The 19,785-nt window shown below is 38.1% G+C and overlaps 1 protein-coding gene across 1 annotated transcript; it reads left to right on the forward strand.

Annotated features, from left to right (window-relative positions):
- Positions 1 to 711: 711 nt before the first annotated feature.
- On the forward strand, positions 712 to 12,406 carry zpld1a (zona pellucida-like domain containing 1a; the record flags this gene model as incomplete). The annotated part of the gene is made up of 10 exons (XM_083986467.1): positions 712 to 820; positions 1,523 to 1,743; positions 3,794 to 3,975; positions 5,509 to 5,581; positions 6,063 to 6,160; positions 6,864 to 6,944; positions 7,087 to 7,258; positions 8,997 to 9,099; positions 9,618 to 9,647; positions 12,231 to 12,406. Exons 1-10 carry the CDS (start codon positions 715 to 717, stop codon positions 12,404 to 12,406), a joined length of 1,242 nt encoding a protein of 413 aa, XP_083842593.1. The 5' UTR covers positions 712 to 714.
- Between the last annotated feature and the right edge of the window lie 7,379 nt (positions 12,407 to 19,785).

Below are 19,785 nucleotides of genomic sequence, written 5' to 3' on the forward strand. Positions count from 1 at the left end.
TGGGATCCCTTTTTTCCCCCCCTGCTCCTGAGTCCCGTTCCTAGTCGTCGGGTTAGGGATGCTGTGCGGACCATTGCATCGTCTGTCCCGAGCTTATGGAGTACCGCTGACTCGCTGGCTTCCAGGAACCAGGGTGAGTTGTTGTAGAGCAACAGTCGGTCTTTATACCTCACAGGAGCATCTGATGTCAGAGCTAGAAACGCTAAACTACAAACATGACGCAATTATTTCTTTAATTTGGCTGTCACAGTGTATGCGTATGACTGACAACAATTATGTGATAAGAGGGTTTCAGTCAGAGAGGGTATCACACAGAGATTAGCCATTATGCTTTATAAAAATGACTTCAGCGCATTATCCGGCGTCGTTACCTTTCTAACTTTGCTGCCAACGCTGCAGGTGTTCAAAGGTAATTCAATGTGACATTTGAATGCTTTGATTCTGTTCAGCAGGCATGTGAATGATGTTCCTCTGAAGTCAGAACTGCGACGAGATAACTGAAATCTTATGGGAAAATCTTCCCATATGACATTCACGCATTTGCTGGGAGAAACATCCTGAGGTTTTTCTCAGCAAAAAAATAACGAAATATACGATGGATTCACTTTGTTTTCTCACCTTAAAATGTTCCTTTTTTTTTTTTTTCAAAGTCACAAACGATTTGCCAAGACTGGATTTCTTACATTAAATTCTTGCTTTGTTTCAGGTGCTGAAATGGAACATATATATTTGATTCTTTTACTATTTAGTAAGGCCTTATCAGCTGGAGCTCAATTCAATGGATACAACTGTGACGCCAACTTTCACAGCCGCTTTCCCGGTGAGAGACTCAAAAGACACTGACATCTTTTGTTTTTTTGAAATACTAAATGGAAATTAGATATGAATATCTTCTTAAAGAAAAATTCGCCTCACACACCAGTGGATAAAATTTAACAGGATGTCTCACAACTCCACTTTTACTGCACTAAAACTCAGTTTCAGGCACAAAATCTAACTTGCTAAACATTAGTCACATCTCGTGTGACATACTATGCAAAAACTCAAAATCTTACCAAGAATATTTGTCTTATTTCTAGTCAAAATGCCATTTCTAGTCAAAACAAATCTCATTATACTTAAAATAAGACTCATCACATAAAAAGTAGCTTGTTTTTAGACACGTATTACTTCTTTCAAGCATATTTTCATTTGAAATAAGTAGAAAAATCTGACAGTGGAGCAAGTTTTTCTTCCTTATTACAAGCACAAAAAACTTCCTTTCACTGGCTGATTTTTCTACTTATTTCAAGTGAAAATAATCTAAAAACAAGTTCATTTTTAGGTGATGAGTCTTGTTTTAAGTGAAAAGAGATTAGTTCGGACTAGAAATTAGACATTTTGACAAGAAATAAGACAAATATTCTTGGAAAGATGTTGAGTTTTTGCAGTGTAATTACTTTAATAACTGCAATGTTCTGTTTTTTTTGTTGTTTTTTTTAATATGCATGTTTCTATGTGTGTGTGTGTGTGTGTTTTGCAGCGGAAAGGGATATCAGTGTGTACTGTGGTGTGCAGACCATCACCCTCAAAATTAACTTCTGCCCCGTCCTCTTCTCCGGGTACACCGACAGCGACATGGCCCTGAACGGTCGCCATGGAGATGCCCACTGCCGAGGATTCATCAATAACAACACCTTTCCCACTGTTGTTATCTTTAGTATCAGCCTGGCGTCACTGGAGTCCTGTGGAAACTCCCTGGTGGTAAGAAACTCAGGAATGGTTATAGCATCCCATCATCAGTGATTAAAGCTGGTGAAAGATTTCTTTTAACCTTTCACTAGTTTTTTTTTTTTTTTTTTTTTTCCTGTGTGCATGACAGACACTTTGTCATTGAATACTTCACAGCCTTAGTTGACTCACAGATTAGATTTTGTGAGTAAAATGAGCAGAAAGGGTGCAAAAAAATGGTGCTGCTGAGAAGAAAGTGAAGGCTGAAAGCTCCCAGCAGTTGAAGTGGAAAAAGAAATCTTAAGTCTGCGCCGCCTCAGTACTAACCCTCTTTAGATGTTGTCAAGTTGTGTTTATCCTGCATGGGAATGAAGTCCAGCACTCCTTATCTTGGTGAAGGGGCTGCTGTGCAAACTCAGAGGCCCTGTCTGGTTAGGCGGGAAGAGTTTAAAGGAGAATTCCGCTCACTTTGAGCCCTAAATCGTTGTGCTGATGGTCACCCAGTGCAAAAAACGTGGCTAAAATTGATGCAGGCAAACCGGAGTTACACCATGGCTACCTGGCGCTAGGGATAGCGACAACGCTAACCTATGGGGGAAATTATTTCAACCACAACAAACACTCAGAAAACAATCAAATATCTCTGGTACATGACTGGAATCCTTAGAGACACCACTGAACTCATATAGTGAACAGTATAAACAGTATAAACTTTGTGTTTTTGCATGTAGCCACTCACCTCAGATAGCCCAACTCTGAAACATCCTGGAAAGACATTACTATCCCATCACAGAGCGCCTTCTCCCCGCTTCTTCCTTGTTGTGATGATGTGATGAGTGCAGTGGTAAAGTCCAAAATATCTCTGACTATTTATTTTTGTAAAGAAATCATCACAAGGAAAAAGTGTTAGTTTCTGTGGCGGGGAGAGCATGGGCGCTCTGTGATGGGATAGTAATGTAAAAAACACAAAGTTTATACTGTTTATACTGAACACTATATGAGTTCAGTGGTGTCTCTAAGGATTCCAGTCATGTACCAGAGATATTTGATTGTTTTTTGAGTGTTTGTTGTGGTTGAAAGAATTGCCCCCATAGGTTAGCGTTGTCGCTATCCCTAGCGCCGGGTAGCCATGGTAACTCCGGTTTGCCTGCATCAATTTTAGTCGCGTTTTTTGCTCCAACCAACACTGGGTGACCATCAGGACAACGATTTAGGGGTCAAAAATGACCGGAATTCTCCTTTAAGGAACAGTTGAAAGAGATTTTTTTTGTGCAAAGCAAGCTTCCTCTCTCTCCTCCATGTGTTGGCCCAGTATCGAGCAGGGTGGAACAACAGGACAGTTCCTGGGGGGTCTACTCTCAGATAAGGCAGAGGATGAGTTGGGGATTAAAGGGATAGTTCGCCCAAAATTCAAATGTCACTCATTATCTACTCACCCTCATGTGGACTAAGGGCTGGGAGAAGTTTCAGAGTCCTCCGTGGCTTCTCTGAGTTACAGGGGGTCTCGGCGTAGCAGTGCATGTCCATATGACGGTTGCAAATGGATACCAACTGTCTTCGTAACAAAAAGACACACCAAAAAACATCCAAATACCTCCATGCTGCTTGTATGTAATGTCCGTCTTGTATTGAAGCCCCGAAATGCGAAATTGTGCCGAAAAAATTTAATAAGTCTATTTTTCAAGCTTGTTTGTAGCGGAAGCTCCTAGAAATCCTCCTCAAATTTGGACGAACCAGGGTCTGTCCTCTTCCCAGTTCGTCCAAATTTGACGAACCAGGAAGAGGAGCTTTGAGAAGCTTCCGCTACAAAACAAGCTTGAAACATAGACTTATTTAATTTTTTTCAATACAAGACGGACATTACATACGAGCAGCATGTAGGTATTTGGATGTTTTTTGGTGTGTCTTTTTGTTACGAAGACAGTTGGTATCCATTTGCAATTTGATAATGAGTGCAATTTGAATTTTGGGTGAACTATCCTATTTAATGCAGTGCGTTACTATAGTGTGCTCAGTGGTATGGCCAATGAGCTAATGATGCTCAGCCAGTTACTCACACACTGTCTGATGTTCCTTATTGCAGGTCTCCACAGCGCAGGGGCCCAACGCCTACGGGAACCTGTCTCTGGTGCAGATCGGCAACATATCAGGGTACATCGACACCCCCGACCCCCCCACCATCATCAGCTACCTGCCCGGCCTGTTGTACAAGTTCAGCTGCAGCTACCCACTGGAATACCTGGTCAACAACACGCAGCTGGCCTCGTAAGTCTCAGCTGAGAGTGCTCCGGTCGGGGCTCTACGGGGGCCAATGAGATCCTGAGATGATGCTGTTTGCTTTGGAAAGTCTCACCCTGACATGTGGGAATAGATAAAGTCTTAGAGCAGGGGTGTCAAACGTGCGGCTCGTGGGCCAAAACCAGCCACCAACCACCGGTAGAGGGTCTAATCCAGCCCGCTGGTTGAAAGTGTGAAAATTACATAGAAGTCAGAAGAGGCATAATATTGCTGAAATTTTATCAAGAGATTTCAAGTTGTTCATAATATGTTTTATAAAAGGAGAGTTCATGAACTGTAAACATCTTAATAATGAACTAAAACAAAGGGATTATTTTACTGGTCGGGCCCACTTAAGATCATACACTGCAAAAGCTCAAAATCTTGCCAAGAATATTTGTCTTATTTCTTGTCAAAATGTCTCATTTTTAGTCAAAACTAATCTCTTTTCACTTAAAATAAGACTGATAAGACTGATAATGAACTTGTTTTTAGATAATTTTCACTTGTTTCAAACTAATTTTCACTTGAAATAAGTAGAAAAATCTGCCAGTGAAAGCAAGTTTTTTGTGCTCGTAATAAGAAAGAAAAACTTGCTCCACTATCAGATTTTTCTACTTATTTCAAATGAAAATATGCTTGAAAGAAGTAAAAAGTGTCTAAAAACAAGCTACTTTTTATGTGATGAGTCTTATTTTAAGTAGCCTATAATGAGATTTGTTTTGACTAGAAATAAGACAAATATTCTTGGTAAGAGTTTGAGTTTTTGCAGTGTATTGCGCTGTTTGGGGCCCCTGAGCTAAAATGAGTTTGACACCACCGTCTTAGAGGAATTCGTTTGACACAACTGAAATGCAGGTGGTCAAAACATGACAACTTACTGTCACACATACTGTAGAACGCTCTGTAACAGGATTAAAACTAATGCAGCCTTTGTAAATGTTTGTAATGTTGAGTTTTTGTTGACTGTGTGTCACCGAGCTGCTGTTTCATCTCAATAATGTCATAATAATGTCTTTTTTTTAAATTATGCTTCTTTAAATGTTAAAATAAACCATTACTTACCAAAAAGAAACTTGTAAAAATAATTATACTTAATCATTTTAAATTACCCTATGTCAAAAATGACAAACGCAACCTTCAAAAAATGACCATGAAACTGAACCAACATATCTTAAACACAAAGAACTGTCATCAGTTTCTGCTTCATTTTATCTGTGCTGAAGTGTGTCTGCCTTCTGTATATCAACAGAGCTGATGTTTCCTGCAGGGCTTAATTTAGATTTGCAAATACTGATATGAAAATAGAGATTTTTGATGGGAGTGATGCCAGTATCTTGTTAGATACAGTGTAAAAAAAGAAAAATATATTATCTGTGTCAATCATAGCAATTAGTATCAATGAATAACTATAGCCATGGGTTGAGTATATTTGTACTTATTTATTACAAAAGTGAACATTAAAGCTAATTAAGCATAATTAATTACATTTGAACATATTTTTTTGTATCTATATTGAAGGTCAGCAGCTGCAATCTCAGTGAAGGACAGCAATGGTACTTTCATCAGCACGTTGAATCTCCTGCTTTATAACGTAAGTCTGAATATATCTGATATTTTTGTGTTCAAGACAAAGCTGTAAACCAAAGACTTATTAGTCAGTAAGAATCAAAGGGTACAAAAAAGCTCTGCTGCTATTTAAAGTTAATCTGCAGCTTTTATTTCTGTAATTGCAATCATTTCTGTGAATGATGATCCACGTACAAGATGGGGGCGAGATACCAAAAGCTCAGAAACCTTTTTTCTACAGCTCAAGTAAGCAGCAAATCACCTTTATTTCTGTCATTAGAGAAGATTATACCCAATTTAGCCTCAATTCATTTCAGATCTTCCACTAAATGAACTCGTCAATTTGAAAAACGCAAGTGAATGGGGTTTAAATGGAAACCAGATGATAGATATATGCTGGGATTTACAAAGTGAGGTTGTACAAGTCGCTCTTAACAGGATGAAAGGAAGAGGTTATAGGAGCTGTGATGAATGTTCTGAAATGTGCTTTTGTGTTTTGTGTGCAGGACTCCTCATACATTCAGCAGCTGTCCATCCCCATGGCCGGACTGACCCTGAAGACTCGGGTGTTTGCAGCTGTAAAAGCCACCAACCTGGACAGGAGGTAGGACTCAGTCAACATCTAGACTGCATGTTCACTTCCATATTTGGAGCCACAGGGGTTTGAAAAACTCTGTATTTACAGATTTTTGATGTTTAAACATTTGCAAACAGTTTTTAAAAACATGGTTTAATGCAAATTGATGGAAAAAAAGAACAAAACAGCACAACAAAAAGTGCAAAAAGCTGCCTGTATGTGCAACGCAAGGAAACACAAGTTAGGCAAAAGTTGCTTTTCCCGACAAAAGGGCAAAACATTCAATTGAAAGGTGCTATTTCTACTGTAGGTGACAGGTTGTGATCATCAATCAATCAATCAATCAAATTTTATTTATATACATAGCACCTTTCAAAGCAAATAAATGCTGTTCAAAGTGCTTTACATTTTGATTGAAAAAGTATATAAGAGGTGAAACAAGAAGAATAACAAGGAGACTAATGCACAAAGATTAAAAACAACAATAAAATATAGCAATAGAAAAAATATTAAGAATAAATAAATAAAAAACTCAAACACTCAAAAGAAAGATAACAATAAGAGAGAATATAAAAACTGCAAAATAGAATAAAATCACTATGAAACTATAACATAAAAAAGATTAAAAAGATGGGTTTTCATCATGTGACCATTGATAATTTTTGCGGTAATCTTCAGTAATGTGTCCGAGCAGCCGTTCTCATACAGTCCACTCCTTAATGTTAAACAGATGGAACGTGCTAATGGACTACTGCTACACCACGCCCTCTGGAAACCCCAACGACGACCTGCGCTACGACCTTTTCTTTAGGTAAGACACATTTAAAAACAAAACAAAACACTTGCACACAATTTGTGTCAGTTTAGTTTTTTAGTTTTTTTTTTTTTCTCTTCTCGTGCTCTCTTTTCTTACCAATTGGTTGTAATCTCTCCCTCCCGCGGGCCGCGACCAGCTGTGAAAAAGACCCCCAGACCACCGTCTTTGAGAATGGGAAGAGCCAAATGGGCCGATTCGCCTTTGAAGTATTCCGCTTTGTAAAGCACAAGAACCAGAAGATGTCCACCGTCTTCCTGCACTGTGTCACCAAGCTGTGTCGAGCAGACGACTGTCCCATGCTCATGCCAGTGAGTATGTCACACTTACACACAACAAACTACAGTAACTAACCAGTAGCATAAAATATAACACACACAACTTTTTCTCAATACCTGTAATCATCGCTATTGGAAGGGGAATATCATGTGCTATTCTTTTTTAGATTAGACTGGGAAGGATTTCATGTTTAATGGTTGTGTGACTCACCTGCACAGTTCATTAGCAGAGTGAAAAGTGAATGCTTTCTAAACTCTGATTTCGCTTCCTTCCGCTTTCTTCTTTTCAAATGTACTGTATACACACACACATACAGTAATTAAAGTACATTTGGCAAATCACAAGTCTGAACAAAGAAAAAGTGGAGAGAAAAAGACTCAAACTCCACCACTTCCACAGCAGTGTCCTTGCAACCAGTGGTCTGAAAAGGAGAAAGGGGAGGGAAGCGAAATTACAGTTAATTAGACATCATTCACTTTTCACACTGCCAAGGAATTGTTCCAGCCGATTCACACCATCATTAAATATAAGAAGTCCTTCCTAGTTGAACAAATGGTAAAAGAGCCTTTCAGTGAGGCAGCATTTTCAAATCAAATCGTATATTCAAATCATAAATGAATATACATACTGTATACATATATAGTAAATTAATATTGCAAATTGAAGAGTTCATTTGCAGAAGCAGATAAGTGCCATTTTGAAAAAAAATAGCTGATGCTTTTGAATTATTCTTTACATAGTGTTGCTTTCAATAAAGCTTTATTTTTTTGAGTTACATCTGTTTTTGTACATCTCCTTGGTCAAAGCCACTCAACTTTGGTTTGACTGATATCACCTGGTATAAATAATAATTAAAAATTTTCAAATATATATTTTTTTAAATGGAGTTATCTGCTTTTGCAAATGAACTCTATATTCTTTTACAATTTACCAATGTGCATTGGTACATTGATTTCAATTGTTTCAATACATTCAGTATAATTTAACATTTTATTGTAACTTAAGAAAAGAAAAGAGAAGAGTTTAAAAAGTTTTACTGATCATTATGATGTCATAGTGACATTGACCTTTGGCCTTTTGGATATAAAATGTCATCACTTCATAATTTTATCCTGTTAGACATTTGTGTTAAATTGTGTGGAAATAGTAAATAAATAAACCTACTTTGTGAGGTTCAGTTGTTTTTGAGGCAAATGCAGAGACTGCTTGCAAAATGAGTTTGATGAGGGAAACCAAGAAATCCCATGAGCCTCCGTAGCGTAGCTCTGAGCAGCTCACGGCTCTGCTCCGCTGTTCTGAAAATAGCTTGCACCGACAATTAAAGGTAACAAACCTACTGCTATGACTATAGGGATTATGGCGATGGGCCAATTTGCCAAAATGTTGAACTATCCCTTGAAGCGACCTTGGGTTTTGTGAAAGGCGGTACAGTATATAAAATAAAGTTATTATTAGTATCATCAAATTCTGTTGCAATGAGTTCTTCCAAGAAAATGCATCTGCCAGATGTAATGAAATTCCCTCAGGTGTATCACATTCACAAGGACATGAGGTCATGCTTACAGTACTTTGACCTTTTACTAACACTGTATATTAATGATTTATGTGGTAAAACAAATGGATACAAATACATGCAGATCCCAACAATACAATATTGTGGAGTAAATGATTACATGTAATATGTAATGGGATTTCTCACAGGAATCTAAATAGTAACATTCATTCTGCCACCACATCTCTCTTTGCATTTCTTTCTTCTTCTTCCTATAGATCTGTGGCAGCAGGAGAAAGAGAGACGTCTCAGAGGTGAAGGAATCAAACGCAGCATCTGGGAATGCGGTCCTGTCTGCCGGGCCCATCATCACTCGGATTGGTACAGTTTGACGACACTCCTCCTCCTCTTCCTCCTCCTCCTCCTCTTCTTCCTCCTCCTCCTCCTGCTCTTTATTCCTTTTCATCTGAGTCCGTTTCCCACCAACCAACCTCCTCCTCCTCCCATTATCCAAACAGCACTGTCACTGAGTAACCTTTAACCTACAAGATATAGCAAAACATAATTACATAACACAGCATCAAGAGCAAAATTTCTTCATTTGCTATGATTTCTAACAGTTCCTCACACTGTTTAAACCTTTTAAATTGATATGAAATCAATCAATATCAGCTACTTCAGTGTGTATTTGACACTGACACCGATGTCACATTGTTATTATGTGTAAACTTATCAGGCTGACCTAGATAGTCACAGAGCACCTGAGGGCACCGTGTTGACTCTATAGAAGGAATAAACCACGCACCATTGGACAGTAACGTATAGCACAGTGACTACAGTACAATGCACGGTGCAACGTGTTACCTTTAAATGCCCTTTACCTTTCTTTTTTTCCACAGATGAAACTCCAACCAACAACTCACAACTGGGTAAGCCTTTGCAACCTGTCAGTTGCGTGCAGTGACACTTTTAAATGAGGTATTGCCTTTCACTTACATGAATAGGGGCAATTTAAACTGGTAACAAGCTTCAGATTGAGGAACAATGTCGAGTGCATGGCAGGAGTTGCCTCAAGTGCCATTTTTTCGCAATTGGGAACTCAGTAAGTGACTTTGCAACATAATAGATTGAAGTGATTGCAATGGAAAAGCATTTAAAAACTCAGAGACTATTACATTCACACTTGTGAAGAAAAAGCAATTGATACCAACTAATAAATGGAGCACAAGTAAAAAGAACATGACGAGTGCTTGCTACAAATGCAGCAAATTGTATTTAGTATCCACGTGTTTATTCTTGCCTAATGTCAATGAGGAACCTGTTATTTCCATCATCATGGATCCTTCCCCCCCGTTTCACACTTTAGTGGATGATTGAATCATTTTCTACTAACACCCTAATGGAGCTGAAAATCTTTCAGTGTTACATTGTAGGCTGTGCTCACAGAAGTCCTTCTAAGAGGAACCAAACTTAGTTCTCTGAAAGTGGACTGAAAAAGTCAGTCTCAATCATTTTTTTAATCTATTTATTTATAGAAGGCCCTTAAAGGATAAGGAGTATGCTAATAGATGGATGTATTGTGGGTTCTGCTCTAATGGTGGGGCCGTACACATGAATATATACAGGTTTAGGAGTAGTCGCAGAGTTTTTTTGGTTTGTTTTGGTGTTTTGTTCACATGAAAACAGCATTTTGGGAGCTCAGAAACAGTATTTTTTGAAAACGGGTCCTGGGGTGGGTAAATCTCAAAACGCTGCCCCAGCGTTTTCATATAGATATATGGAAGTGTAAAAAAGCCGCCACTTTCAAATTTGGGTGTTGATTGCATCAGGAAATGCTCTGAATAGGAATAGGAATAGGAATTTATTAATTTAAAACAGAGACAATGCACAAAAACATGAATCTTGTAAAACAAGAGAAGATGCCTTGAGCCAGGTTGTAGCAACATTTGCTAATTTCCACCTGTAGTCCCTGGGCAGGTAAGAAACAGACAAGAATGTTGAATAAAAGTGGTATGATCTAATATAATAATGTTTTTTTTTTTAAATAGAGTAAACTAGCAAAAGCAGGGAACAAGAGCACCAAATCATGAAATGCACAATATGAACAGCACATACTCTCTCTTATTCTCATCACACATTCAAACACAAGCACACACATAGACAACAGTCCAACTATCTCCTTCCCCATCCTCACCCTCATCTAATAACCACACTCATGCACATATTAATAACCAGACACATTTACATACACACTCACATGTAACTTAACAATGTGTGCAAGCTTGCTTACTAAGTAACCAGCTCTTTGATAAGCATGACAATGTATATGTATATATATATAGGAATTTGTACATAAGATAAATTCTGTGGGAAGGGAAGAAGGCTAGACCGTCCCATCTACCGACGTTGACGCCGCTGTTGGAAGTTCCTCAGAAGCCGTTGCCTCTGTAGACTCACACTCCATCCTACGAAGGATCCAATCATCCAACCCCTGAATTGGGACAAAGCCTTAATGTTTGGAGTCTGAATACAGAGCGCAAGAGTTCCACGTCTTCTTCTCTGTTTCTGGTGTGTATGTGTGGCAGCGTTGCAGCGCCACACACATGCCAGGCTTATGTACTGCAGCGATTAGAGTCCTTTATTTACATATATATACAGTATATATACTGGCAGCCTGCAGTGAGGACTACAGGCTCAACACATGGGGCAGGTGCTCTATCAACTACTGAGCTAAACACCGCCCTGATTTCCGAGTCCTTTTCAGTGGAAATATGGACGTAGCATCCGTGACGTCACCCATTGGTTTTGGGGAGTCGTTTTTGTGACTCAAATATCTCTTTCCACTTAAAATTAGATTCATCACCTAAATTGGTGAAAAAAATGAACTTGTTTTTAGATCATTTTCACTTGTTTCAAACAAATTTTCACTTGAAATAAGTAGAAAAATCTGCCAGTGAAATCAAGTTTTTTGTGCTTGTAATAAGAAAGAAAAACTTGCTCCACTATCAGATTTTTCTACTTATTTCAAGTGAAAATATGCCTGAAAGAAGTAAAAAAGTGTCTAAAAACAAGCTACTTTTTAATGTGATGAGTCTTATTTTAAGTATAATTAGATTAGTTTTGACTAGAAATAAGACAAATATTCTTAGTAAGATTTTGAGTTTTTGCAGTGCATGCTTTGAGAATGAACAAGAAAAAGATTGTTGGAAAAGCTCTGTTGCCGTGTGAACAAGGCCAGAGCCTCACTCCTCTCCTCTTTCTGTTCACGCTGCAGCTCAGGTATTCACTGTTCAGATTATGAGTCGGCTCTGAGGTTCTGAAAGGCAGCAAATGTGAAAAACACCAACCATTTGTGCAGTTTTTCCAAGGAACATGAAAAACAAAATAAACTGGGCCGAGAAGTGTTTAGTAGTGCGTCACCAGTTTATTCTGTGTGCAGGATTTATTTGAACTGATTTGACTGTTTGTTTGTTTTTTGTGTGTGTTTTTTTGTTTTTGTGCGTGTACTTCAGCCCATCTGAAAGCTCCAGTGTTTCAGATGAACACGGTGACAAGCGCACTCATCTCAGGCGTGATCATCTTGGGCGTCATGAGTGTTTGTTTCTTCATCTTCTCCCTCACCCTCCTCAAAGGCAAGAGCACTCCTGTCAGCACGCTGTCTGGGGTCCGCAACCCGGCCTTCAACTGATCCAACTCACAACGTCAAGCGAGGGGGAACAACAACAGATGTAACATAATATTTGTGCATGTAGTCGTTTTACAGGAAGATTTAAAAAAAAAAAAAAGAAAAAAGAAGCTAAATGTTGATTTAGAGAACTGTTGCCAGATCTGTACAATGAGCAATTATTGTAGAAGTAAAAGCAGGACTTTTTATATGTTGTTCTTTGCTTTGTGTTTCAACCACGTGGCCTCAACCTGCATTTGTTGTCATGCACACTTCACTTCATTCAATACCTCAGCTGTATAGCTTTCAGTTGCAGGTACAGTACAGGATCGGTTACAAAGCTTATACAGTGCATCATGGTAGTGTATAAACTGCTGGTAAAAGCACTTCCCGCTCTGGGTGGCTGAAATATAAGAGCATGTAACTTAAAAGGATGAAACTGCTGAATGAAATTACGTAAAAGTTCAAATGTTTGATTGAGCGAGCCGTCAGAAAGCCTCAGGGTTGGATATTAAAGTTAAATTCTTGATATTATTGATATTATTAATATGGATATTATCACAATTGGAATAAATCTATTAATTAACATTGCCACATTCTAGCCGATTAGTCTTATTAATCATCAATTGATAGGCATGTTCTACATACAGTAAAAATGCATAGTTTACTCACTCACTTCTAATATTTTATGCAATGCAGAGGCCAAAAAGAAAACACAAGTGCACCCCTAATAATTGTGTATAACCTGTCCAAAATGTGTTATTAAATGTCCATTGATGATCTGTAATTGAAATCTTAAAAAAAAAAAAAAAAAAATTGTATACAACTGTGCATATTACAAATATTTGACTTTGACTTGTGCAGCGTCGTATTTCTAAAATTAGGTACAGTGTGAATGTGTTCGTAAACCTGACTGTGGCATGGTGATCTGAATGGTTAATGACACAAGTAGGACACAAAAATAACATGCCATCTACAGTAATGATGTGGTCCGTAAATAAAAACACATTCCCATATTTTTACCGTGGCAGCGTGCAGAGTTTAGGCGACACATCAGCAGATTCAGTGTTGACATATTCACAGTGAAAAACTTGACGGCTTCCTGGCAGACGACTCTGGCGGGATGATGAGCCGACAGGAAACAGCAAGAAGAAACCAGTGACAAGTATTATAGGCTGTGACCAAACTGCAGGAAGCAGCTGCTCAGGTAAACCACCACCATGGATCTTTACAGGAGCACAAGCAGATGATCTCACAAGAAGCCGGTGAATAATGACAGGTTTAACTGGGATTATGTTCATATTAAAGGTGTGCAAGGAAAGTTAGGGGGGAAAAGTGAAAAGAGGACATTTCAGATTTTTTTTTTTTTTAAATGGGAACAGTACATATTAAAGGGATAGTTCACCCAAAATTCAAATTTCACTCATTATCTACTCACCCTCATGTGGACTAAGGGCTGGGAGAAGTTTCAGAGTCCTCCGTGGCTTCTCCGAGTTACAGCAGGTCTCGGCGTAGCAGTGCATGTCCATATAATGGTTGTGAATGGATACCACTTTTCTTCGTAACAAAAAGACACACCAAAAAGTGCTGTTTTACCAGGGTCCGTCCAGGAAGAGGAGCTTCCGCTGAAAACAAGCTTGAAATATAGACTTATTTAATTTTTTTCTGAACAATTTCGCATTTCGGGGCTTCAATACAAGACGGACATTACATACGAGCAGCATGGAGGTATTTGGATGTTTTTTGGTGTGTCTTTTTGTTACGAAGACAGTTGGTATCCATTTGCAACCGTCATATGGACATGCACTGCTACGCCGAGACCCCCTGTAACTCAGAGAAGCCACAGAGGACTCTGAAACTTCTCCCAGCCCTTAGTCCACATGAGGGTGAGTATAATGAGTGAAATTTCAATTTTGGGTGAACTATCCCTTTAAACATAAAAACAGTGAAGATAAAAGCACAAGAGGCAGGACTATACGACTATAGAACAATGCATCATGGTAACACCTTGACATCTTACACAAAGTGACGAGTGCAAGATTAAATTTAATCTGATTGCACAATGCTCCAATAAAGTGCAGGATTGACATTAATTATTCTTTTTCTCTTTCCACAATACGTTGTATTCTCTTCTTCTCTCTGTGTGTGTTTCAGTACTTATCCATAGAGTACCCAAGAACTTTACCATTTACAAGAATGATTACAGTATGTACTTACTATAAGTGCAGTTCAGTTGGGCTCCTGCATTGTTCATTCGCACATTATGACACCGTGCACACATTAAGATAATTATCACATACATAAGAGCTCTGGAGCTGAGGATTTAATACAGGGACCATGAGCCACAATGTTCTTGTGTTCTTGCTTCCAGCTGAGCAGCTTCTCTCCGTCCTCAGTCCAATCCAGTTTCTTTTACATAAAAAGGACGAAGCTACAGCCCTTCATCCTTTTTATGTAAAAGAACAGGTTACTGTATATGGGAAATAAATTGTGATAACACTACGCCTGCAATTGTTATTCTGAAACGCAACAAATACATTACATTTTCATGATTTTTATGACACACTAAAGTGGATGAGCTGTTATAACTGAGATATAAGAGAGGATCTCGATAGTGTCTGAAAATAAACACTGAGAATTGTTCATGGGGAAAAAAAATCAACAGAAATAATTTTCAATTTGCAGACCTACTTGTTCACCAACCTCTGGGGATACGTAAAACTCAAATAACTTTGTTGTTTAATGCTGGGCGTTGCGTGCATCATTTGTACTCAGCAGAGCCGACCGGTTGGTTTTAGATTTTAGTTTGAACAGCCTAACTCATTGTTTCTAAGGTACACTCATCTCCACCCATGTTTTTTTATGGTGTATCAATGCACAAAGCTTTTATACAGACTTGGCAATGTAAAACCTTTTGACATTGCTTTATTCTTGCTCTAAAAGTCTGCTGCAAATGCCGTTCTCTAGCCATTCCTGAAAATATATATCATTATAGCTCCCACAGTGTTGCTCAGTGTGCTATAAAAGCCTTTTCAGTGACAGAATTCACATTTCCATTTATTCCACCATTGGCTTTGGGGAGTATTGAAGTGTCGCCACCTTAATCCTGAATAAATGTCAGACACGTGAAAGTTTCCATTTGTATAAAGGACAACGTGAGAAGACACACTGAGGGATTTGACCCACCAATCTCTCTGTTGTTGAAGATAATGGGTGGGTGTAACTCTCTGATTGATAACCTTACATGAGTGACCTTTCCACCAGATTAGCCAAAACAAAACAGTGTCTCACTCTCAACTATCTGTGGCCCCAAGAGGACGGCAGCTCTTGTGTGAAATATTAAGTCTATATTTACAGTGTATGTATGACCAGGTTTTAGACTTTCAATTCAAATGTTGTCATGTTGTATTTATTGATTTAACTCACTTTGTTTCTGAACAGATCTTTTAACATTTTAAAAACCAAGCCTATCCATATATACTGTATATATATGCATATCCATAATAAAATGAGTATATCTCTGCAACCACAAGGTTTATTTGAATACTTTTGGTGTCATAGTAAATGGAAAAAATTGAGAAATTGCTGAGATGTGTAAATTTCAGTATATCTGTTACTGGTGAAGAGTAAATGAAGATGACACACAGAAAAAAAATAATAAAATTACGTAATATTCGCCTTAAAAAATCATATTTTTGATGAGTGCCCTTTAGAATAATGCTAATGAAGCTCAAACTCTCTATAAAATCATTGTACAACATATGAACATTGTCTCTGCAGTGGTTGATTCTGATTCATTGAAGCAGGACAAAATTATTGAGATTTTACTACAAAATATTCAGGCGAACTTTCCAAAATGTCCATTTTTGGCCCAGCTTGGAACCACCTGCCACTATAAACCATTGTTTTGCATAAACTAACTGAAAATGAATCAACCAGGACTAAATAAGAATTGCATTCCTAACTGACAAGTCAAAAATAACAAGATTAACAAGTGCAGAGTGTGGTGGTGGTATGATATGAATGTATCCTGGAGTTTTATGTGTGTCTCGATAGTCTTTACCCAGAAACAATTTCAGTACTGGTCCAATCTGATCAAAACCCAGTCTCCTTTATCTTCATCATCTCAGTCTGTCCAGCTGTAGTGTTGCTCTTAGTCCCACACATCGATACTGAATCAAATCCCCACTTGCCAGCAAAACCTTTCTGCAATCACCATAACCTAATAAAAACAGCATTTTTATATATACACCAGTAAAATATAAAGAACTATGGACAGACCGGGGTCCTAACAATTCCCAACAGCCTCAGATAAACAATATGTGCGACCACAGACTTACACTGAATACAAACAGGGGAAATATCTGCAATAGAAAAAGCTGTGTAACTTTTCCCTGGTGTCTATGAACATTTATAAACTGTGCAAGAGTGAACAGTAAAACATTCAACATCTATTTTGGACTTTAAATTCTTAAAGGTTTGTTTTTTTCCCCCACTTTCTGAGGATAAGGAATGGATGAATAGGCAGCTAAGTAATATATTTTTAAAGGGACAACGAGGAGTTTTGGAAAGCGAAGTGTTTTTTTCACACTACATTTACCATGAGCCTCCCAGCGCACGGTGAAATTATTGGACCGGCACACAGCGGACGTCTTGCCAAGAATGTTTTCATTCATCAACAATGAAAGTCAGAGGTTTGAAGACGATCAGATACCGCCATAGTTGCGACCATAAACGGCGATTCGGTGGCGTTATTATCATGACTCGCCGGGCAGCGTCCGTGAAACCGAAAGTACAAAAACTCAAAATCGTTCCAAGAATATTCGTCTTATTTCTTGTCAAAATGTCTCAATTTTAGTAAAAACTAATCTCTCTCCACTTAAAATAAGACTCATCACCTAAAAATATACTTGTTTTTAGATCATTTTCACTTTGTTCAAACACATTTTCACTTGAAATAAGTAGAAAAATCTGCCAGTGAAAGTAAGTTTTTTGTGCTTGTAATAAGAAAGAAAAACTTATTCCACTATCAGATTTTTCCACTTATTTCAAGTGAAAATATCCTTGAAAGAAGTAAAAAGTGTCTAAAAACAAGCTACTTTTTAATGTGATGAGTCTTATTTTAAGTATAATGAGATTTGTTTTGACTAGAAATTACATTTTAACTACAAATAAGACAAATATTCTTGGTGAGATTTTAAGTTTTTGCAGTGTAAGGAAACGCTGGTTGGCTCGCCCAGCATTTCCACCACCACTAATAATAACAAAATAACGATAGAAACAAAACGATATATTTATCTAAAATGGGCCCATTAACAAGTGGTAACGTAGATTCATCCACATTAACGTGAGACTTTTTTATTTTCGTGGAATTTTTTGTTCTGCCGATGGAGAAACTCCTCGTTGTCCCCCTATGGTAAATTCATAACTGCTTGCAGGTTGAAGATGCACAAGTGTGTCATCAGCATAACATGTGATGAACCATGGTCTTCATATACATGAGATGTGAGGGGGTTCTGTTTGATATAGCAGCTGGGTACTGAAAACAGAAACAGGCAGAATTAGCTGCTCCCACAATGCATTGCAAGTGCAAGAGAAATATCATGACCACAATTAATTTCAATACTGTTTCAACTTTATAATCAAACTCACACTGTGCATCTAATGAAATAATTGGTTTTATGTGCAGTTGGTAACAGTCTCAGTAAAGGACCTTACTTTGACATCAAGAGCTGCTATTCAAGCTCATGGGGGGTCTGGTAAGAGGGTAGGCCCCTCTTAGTTAACTCTACTGTGCAGCATGTTTACTGCTGTTTCTATAGCGGTGTTAGCCTTTATTACATAATTCTCACATATACGAGACAAACTACACAGGGCTAAATTACAACTCCAAGGGGATTCTGTACATGTAGCAGACCTAATTGCCAAACTTTAGAAATGATGTCAAGTTCTCACAACAAGGACATCTCAAACAATGTCAACTTTGCATCAAAAGTGACATAACTTACTGAATGACACTTAACGACAGCTGTCATAAGTATTCATTGATGTTTATGGCAGCTGTTATGTAATGATTATGACAGTGTTATGTCAATCTTATGAATACCTATTCAAGTAAAGTGTTACCGCATATTCTATTCTATTCTATTCTAAACTTTCTCAGATTTTTTTGTCCCATAGGAAATGCATTGGAACGGTCCTCAAAATGAACACACCTGTTAGAATGCACCTGAGACCAAGAGAATCCTTTGTAGAACCATAAACACCTCAATGCTCTTTGTATCAGTCGCCGTAGCGACTAGAACCAGATAGTACCGGGTCAGCACAGGGTCAGGACACTGCAAAAACTCAAAATCTTTCCAAGAATATTTGTCTTATTTCTTGTCAAAATGTCTAATTTCTAGTCAAAACTAAACTCTTTTCACTTAAAATAAGACTCATCACCTAAAAATGAACTTGTTTTTAGACACTTTTTACTTGTTTCAAACTAATTTTCACTTGTTTCAAACTAATTTTCACTTGAAATAAGTAGAAAAATCTGCCAGTGAAAGCAAGTTTTTTGTGCTTGTTATAAGGAAGAAAACTTGCTCCACTGTCAGATTTTTCTACTTATTTCAAGTGAAAATATGCTTGAAAGAAGTAAAAGGTGTCTAAAAACAAGCTACTTTTTATGTGATGAGTCTTATTTTAATAATGAGATTTGTTTTGACTAGAAATGACATTTTGACTAGAAATAAGACAAATATTCTTGGTAAGTTTTGAGTTTTTGCAGTGAACCGGGTCAGAACTGGGTCAGAACCAGGCCATGACCCGAACAGAACACACCTGTCAGGACAGAAGACACCTGTCAAGATCCCAGAACACAATGTGAATTATCACGATTGACGTGACGTGTCATGCAAAAGGATATTGCTGTTATTGTTAAAACATGGACTCTCACCTAAAAATGGCATCAAAGTATTGGATGTGATCCTGAGGGATTTAACACTTACTTCATGAAGTCTCATGTTTGCATTCCAGGGGGAATCTCTTATTTTAAACAAAAAGAAGCTGAGCCGTTGTTTCTGTTCCCCCATGAAAACTTTGGCTGCATAGGGTTTCACCAATTCCTTTGTCCAGGCATCTCCATGGACCATATACCTTAGAGGTAGTAACTCCCCAGAGGAATACGACGTACAAAAGAATTGTTCCCATACAGTGAAGTCAAGGTGGACACACCAAACTACACTGACCTTGTTTCTGTCCAATCCTAAGAAAGAGTCGTAGCTATATATAAACCTGAATCCCCAAAGCTCCACACACAGAGGCAAGGAAACAGTGAGACAGTTGAAGTCGGTGCCAAGGAAGGTAACAACACTAGAGAAACTTGGGATTCTTTTGACATACTTTTATTCATATTTTGT

The sequence above is a fragment of the Trachurus trachurus genome (genome assembly GCF_905171665.1).
Source record: "Trachurus trachurus genome assembly, chromosome: 14".
In the NCBI taxonomy this organism is placed as follows: Eukaryota; Metazoa; Chordata; class Actinopteri; order Carangiformes; family Carangidae; genus Trachurus; species Trachurus trachurus.